This window comes from Priapulus caudatus, unplaced genomic scaffold, assembly GCF_000485595.1.
Source record: "Priapulus caudatus unplaced genomic scaffold, Priapulus_caudatus-5.0.1 Scaffold926, whole genome shotgun sequence".
In the NCBI taxonomy this organism is placed as follows: Eukaryota; Metazoa; Priapulida; class Priapulimorpha; order Priapulimorphida; family Priapulidae; genus Priapulus; species Priapulus caudatus.
This window is the reverse complement of record NW_014577987.1, coordinates 1-6,814: the sequence shown is the minus strand read 5'-3', so window position 1 is coordinate 6,814 and position 6,814 is coordinate 1. Positions and strand designations below refer to the sequence as shown.

Below are 6,814 nucleotides of genomic sequence, written 5' to 3'. Positions count from 1 at the left end.
TCTTATTCTACCACTAACTCTCTCTCTTTCTTACTACTACTACTTACTTACTTCTTCTTACTCTCTCTTCTCTCCTCTCTCTATATATATATATATATATATATATATATATATATATATATATATATATGTGTGTATATGTATATATATAATAAAATCTTTTGTTCTCTCTCTTCCTATTTTTGATGTGAAGACATATTTAACAATTTTTAATAGTTGTATTTTCGTATCTGTATATCGCATTTGCAAGTCTTCGCTACCGAATTAGCATATAACGAGAATGGATGTTCATATAGATTTCATCTCAGATTCGATGACAACTTTATTTCGTAATTAAAAAGTATACGTGGTGGCACAATCGCGTTTTCCCAAGATGTGTACTACACTAGGGATGCGTTCTCTCTTCATATATATATTATTTATATATTATATATACAACTATTTACAAAGGTTCACACTGTGTGCGAGTGCGTTGTGGATTTGCAGTTAAAAAAATAAAAACCCACCTATACAATAGATGTTACACCAATTAGTTACCTATGTACGTATGTATGCATAATCACTATCATTTGCTTGTCATTAGATCTACTACTAAAAGACATCTATTTGCTTCATTTATATATTCAAATATATATATATTTATATACATACTGTGAACTAGTTTAAATCGGCCTAGACATACGTGTACAAGATAAACGGATACAAAAATAGAGCGACTAAAAACCTCCCATCAATCTATATACAACCTATTGTACATATCCAAATTAATGCATGCTCATCAGATAGCAACTCACTGATAGAGTAAACGTGCAGGAGTATGTCTCGAACATAACGAGAATTGAGACAAGCCTTTTATGCACGTCTCATTGGCTCATTCACCGACAACTCGTGGAAGATTTGTTCTCTTTTGATTCAACAACAATAACTTTAACAATAAGACGTACAACGCTGTAAACGTCTAGAAATGGCACGAACTTGGCAGCTATGTGGGAGCAAACGAAATCAGCCTTCACCTTAATCATCACATTACGAAAAACAATAATCACCTTGTGATTTTTCTGCAGTGTTAGGCTTGAGAGTCCCCTAAACATCAAAACAATACACAAAAGTAAATTTGTGCAATTTCGTTCGTCGGAATGTGTCCTGCGCATTCCGTCATCTACTTCCAGCTGCCAGGGGTCAGCACCATCACACAGTGTAGCAACACTCCTTGCGGACAGAGGCTGCCACGATGACTCTGAAAGATATCTCATCTGTAACTGCATATCTGGCTGCTAGAGGGTGCCACCTTACAAGGCATAGTCACAACTGTAGTTGCACTCCTGGATGATAGGGGAGCCGTTGGAATCACATGGAGTAGACACCGTCCACGCACAGTCCCACTTCTCGCCGCCAGGGGGCGCCGCCACCACTGCGATCACACGGCGTAGTCGCGCCTGTAGCTGCCCGGGTGCGGCGACTCCTGGCTGTGCGGGGGCAGCACCATCTCGCAGCCTGCCGCAACCGCGCCGACGTACGCCGACGCCGCTTTGTCGACGTGGTGCGTGGCAGAGGGCGCCGGCGGGCCGTGACCCATGTGCGGCGTCGTCGCCTGCGAGAATATGTCGCCACGGAACACCTGCGGGGTTATGAAGGTCGGTCGGTAGGGCTGCTTGTCCATCGGGTGTGGCTGCTCGACCACGTGCGCGTGCGCGTGCGGCAGCATTGGCTGTGCCATCTGGTGGTCCACGTGGGCGTTGTTGCCGCACTTGTGCAGGTTCAGGTAGCCGGGCTCCGGGAACGAGGCGTGGCACACCTGCAACAGCGCGAGAAAACGCGTGAGGACGCGGCACCCTCTAGCGTGTAGAATTACCAATGGCCAAGCTTTGCCAAAAATAAACGCATACTTCCACACGATCTAGATTGACTTTACACACTATGCGCCCTCTGGCGTGTAAAATTAACAATGGATCTTTGCCCGAAAATAAGTGAAACGCTTCCAAATGCTCTAGATTAACTTTACACACCATGTACCCAGGCTTTCAGATTTAAAAGGAAAGGAGGACTACTAATGACTCCCCTAGGACACCATAGGGGGTCTTTTCATGCTCCATAATCACACCCTTAAGAGGCATGATGGAGAGCTCCACTAAAAAATCACACCCTTAAGAGGCATGATGGAGAGCTCCACTAAAAATCACACCTTTAAAAGGGATGATGGAGAGCTCCTTGAGGGCTCTCCATCATGCCTCTTGGGGTGTGATGATGGAATCATGACCAATCCTCAGTCTAGAGTGAAATCCAAAACGAAAATTGGGATGTCATGTCAATCTACTGATTATCATTCATCTTCACCTTCATTCATTCAATGGCTTCGTCAGGATTACATTCTTTTCATCCAACATCCCAACACTAGCACACAGATTAATAAAAGAGTTGATCGGATGTAAAAATAAACTTGTTTTATTTATTCTGATTTCCATCCTTAGAGATTCTAATCCATGTACCTGCATATTTCAGCACAATCCATCAACAACAAACTAGCCAAATTACTTGTACGTAGTAGCCACGTATCCAGCCCTACGACTGTTTCACGTCGGCAGAAAACCACTTCTCGCCACGTATAGTAGAAAACGAGCAGGTAACTTGTGGCTACCGTATAGGTACCTGTATTTGGATGCTGTTGTTTAGTTGTATTTATATATATATATAAACCAGAGGGTAGTAACCAGACCTGTACCTCTGCCATACGTTCAGTCACTTACACACCACAAATTGTTGTGTGTTGCTAACCTTTTTGTACCCCCCTACATTGAGAACTCTATGGAGCGCTATTTCAACATAATAGACATACTTTTGGTGCGCGATTTCAACCACTTTTATGAGGCGCGATGACGCGCGCACCAAGGCACAATTTCAGGTGCGCGGTGGAGCGCGAGCGCGATCGCGCCCCTTAAAAATGAAAGCCTGTGTACCTGGACTGGAGTCATTACCAAAGTACTCATTAGTGATTGGACAGAAACTACAGGCACACGCACACACGCACGGGCCACACCCAACATAGTACCTGGCACATGTATGTGTTCTCCATCGCGGCGTGCGAGCGCAGGTGGTGGTTCAGATGCTCCTGCTCGCCGAACGCCGCTGCGCACAGGTGGCAGCGATGCGACGCAGCCTTCTCCATCGCCGCGTGTGCGTGCATGTGCTGCGACAGCTGAGCCTGGTCCGGCAGCGCCGCGTGGCACAGCGCACACGTGTACTGCTTGTCCGTTGCTGCCGCCGCGGCTCCGTGAACGCGCAGGTGCTGCGCCAAGTGGTCTCGCTCAACGTACGCCGCCGCGCACAGGTGACACTTGTAGGGTTTCTCGGCGACGGGATGCTGCGCTCGCAGGTGGGCGGCGAGGTAGTCCTGCGCGGCGAATGCTGCAGGGCACGCGCGGCACCGGTAGCGGTAGCGGTCCTCGGCATGCGTGCGGAGGTGCTGAGCGAGGTGGTCTCGCTCGGTGAACGCCGCGGGACACGCGCCACACTTGTGAGCGTACGGCTTGTCCCCGCGCGCCATCGCCGGGGGAAGGGGAGCCGGTGGGGGTGCCGCCGGCAAGGGAGGAGGAGGGGGCGCCGGCGGGCGAGTCTTGTGCGCACGCGTGTGAGCGGCGAGCTGCTCTCGCGAGGAGAAGCATGCGGGGCAGGCAGCGCAGCGGTAGGTCAGCTCCACGGCGTGCACCACCGCGTGCTTGCTGAGGTCGCCCTTGCGGGAGAACGCAGCCGCGCAGCGATCGCACTTGTACGGCTTTTCGCCGAGGTGCGTGTGCATGTGCTTGCGCAGTGTGCTGGGGTCGGCGTACGCCGCCGCGCACACCTCGCACACGCACGGTTTCTCCCCAGTGTGAATGCGCATGTGGATCTTCAGGTAGGACGAGTAGCTGAACGAGGCGAAGCACTCCTCACAGCGATAGGGCTTTTCGCCCGTGTGCTTGTACATGTGCGTCTTCAGGTGGTAGGTCTGCGTGAACGCCGCCGCGCACTCGCTGCACTTGTACGGCTTCTCTCCCGTGTGCGTGCGCATGTGCTGCACGAGCGTGTAGCTGCGCGGGAAGGACAGCCCGCACACCTCGCACGCAAACGGCTTCTCCCCTGTATGGATCAGTCGGTGTCGCTTCAGGTCACCCTTCTGGGAGAACGATGCCAAGCAGTCACCGCACGCGTACGGTTTCTCGCCCGAGTGCGTACGCCAGTGTGTCTGCAGGCGGTACTTCTGCGCAAAGGTGGCGTCGCAGGCATCGCACTTGTAGGGGCGCGCGAGCGGCGTCGGGCTGTGCGTGCGCATGTGCTGCCGCATGTTGTACTTGCGGGCGAACGCGTAGTCACACACGCGGCACACGTGCGGACGGTCACGTGTGTGCGTGCGCAGGTGCTCCTTGAGGTTGCCGCGTCGCAGGAAGGTCGCCGAGCAGGTCGGGCAGCGGTGCGCGCGCGAGCCTGTGTGCGTAGCAAGGTGCGCCCGCATCGTCTTCTGCTTCGAGAACGGCATGTCGCACACGCGGCAGTGGTAGGGTTTCTCTCCGCGATGCTTCGCGTCCATGTGACCCTTCAGTTGGCGCTTGAGCTCGAACGCCGCCGGGCACGCGACGCACTTGTAGCGCGGCTCCTTCGTCCCGCCTCCGTCCGTCCCCGGCGCTGCTGCCGCGCATGCTCGCTTGTTTCGCCGCATCGGCCTCCCTGCTGCGTCGTCGCTCGCAGGAGCTTCGACGCCCGGAGCGATAAACGCCTCGGTATTGTTCGTCGAGTCTCCGTTCAAGAGCTGGTTGGTGGTAGCGCGTGTCATCTGCCGCGTGGTGGCGCCGGTGTCGGGCAGCATCTAGCAGCGACAAGTTAGGGTTTAGTACTGTTACACTGGGTTTACACTGCCAACTTTATGTTGGCGAATTGGACCAATTTCGCAATTCGGCAACTCCGAGTTGGCGAAAATATAACATGTTCTAATCTCCCAACTAGTTGCTATCGACCAGTTGCTCGCGCAACTTTCGCGTTTACACTGCCGATTGTCGGTTATATAGTTGTGAAGTTGGTCCAGTTCGCTTCAATGGTCAATAATTTCCTAATTTAACCCCAACTTACCCCTGACAGCTAAAATATCGAACACGATCATTTATTTCTTACATATGAGTTACGATGGTTTATAAATACATACAGCCTACGCTTTTCATTCACTCGTAACATACACAAACTTACAGAACTCTCAGAATCAGCTGCTGCCGGTGCTGGTACAGATCCCGCTGCTGATGCTGCTGCTGCTCTACGGGCCGATCGCTTCACAGTGGGTCTTGGCTGGGTTGCGCGAGGCTTTCGCTGCTTTGCAGTGGAAGAGGTCTTTCGCTCCTTCGCTGACAACTTCCCGTGAATCATCGCCATCACGGCCGACAGCTGAGTCTTTGGAGGACCCTGGACAATACACAATAACATGATGCTCTCCTAAATATGTTACCCTTGCTCTCGTTGTCTCTCTCTCTCTTCCCCTTAAATATACGTATGTGTTTAATTACGGACTATTGGCGGGGTTTCAGAAACCCCATCACTCTTTTTTTACGATTATGACATGAAGTAACCGGTGCAATGGCTAGTTTCATTCCTCCCGACAGGCCTGTAATGAAGCTAAGAGGTATATATTCTTACCATGATATTACCTATGATATCAGAAGTAGATAATAGGGAATTCCCTACGGATTTCCCTATTATCTACTTCTGATAATATGCACATAATTATGCCCTTTGCTCTGCCACGTTTTCACGCACATTTGGGTTCAGTCGCGAAACTTATCACAGGCACTTGGAACGTCTAAATAAAAAAAAATAATGGTAAATAAACACGAAATGTACCAAAGTCTTAATGTTTCTCTACTCTATTTTGCCTATAATCACCTGTAAATGCCGGTCAAATGCTCATCTGCAACACACAAGTACACCGAACGCCCGACCGCGCTGTGCTGCGTGCACAAACAACATGAATAAGACAGCAGGTAGGAAAGCGGGATTGAAAAATTCGTTCGACGCTCGCTTCATTTCTCACCATCACAGTTCGAATACACATCCTACAGCTTCCATATTGGTATCTATGTGTACATAAATGTTCACTTGTTCGAATTATAACTCTGGCCTTTGTTCTTACCTACTCCCGCCAGAGATATCTCGTGAAATCCTGCAGGAAATGTTCTCTCCGTGAAAATGTAAAGAGGACAAGATGTCTGTTTATAAATACACGAGTAATGGGGCACATTGCATGCCGGGATGAGCTGCTGCCGGCCTCCGAGCTCCATTTCGAGGCCCGCCAAGCCAAGCACAACGCGCGCGGGCATGACGTCACGCACACACGACTACAGCAATCGATCGAAAGTAGTGCCGTTAGGGATTTTTGGATGATAACGTCCTCTTTACATTTTCACGGAGAGAACATTTCCTGCAGGATTTCACGAGATATCTCGGTTCAAGGATAGAGGTGATGTCCGGGACAGTGATTGAATATGATGTTTATTACTGGACATGCTCTCTATCCTTGAGCCGATATCTCTGGCGGGAGTAGGTAAGAACAAAGGCCAGAGTTATAATTCGAACAAATGAACATTTATGTACACATAGATACCAAGATGAAAGCTGTAGGATGTGTATTCGAGCTGTGATGGTGTGAAATGAAGCGAGCGTCGAACGAATTTTCCAATCCCGCTTTCCTACCTGCTCTCTTATTCATGTTGTTTGTGCACGCAGCACAGCGCGGTCGGGCGTTCGGTGTACTTGTGTGTTGCAGATGAGCATTTGACCGGCATTTACAGGTGATTATAGG

At 50.1% G+C, this 6,814-nt stretch overlaps 1 protein-coding gene across 1 annotated transcript; it reads right to left on the bottom strand.

Moving 5' to 3' along the window:
- Positions 1-290: 290 nt before the first annotated feature.
- Positions 291-5,417, bottom strand: LOC106814455 (endothelial zinc finger protein induced by tumor necrosis factor alpha-like). The gene is made up of 3 exons (XM_014818770.1): positions 5,212-5,417; positions 3,047-4,837; positions 291-1,795 (listed from the first exon to the last, which is right to left on the bottom strand). Exons 1-3 carry the CDS (start codon positions 5,389-5,391, stop codon positions 1,418-1,420), a joined length of 2,349 nt encoding a protein of 782 aa, XP_014674256.1. The 5' UTR covers positions 5,392-5,417; the 3' UTR covers positions 291-1,417.
- Between the last annotated feature and the right edge of the window lie 1,397 nt (positions 5,418-6,814).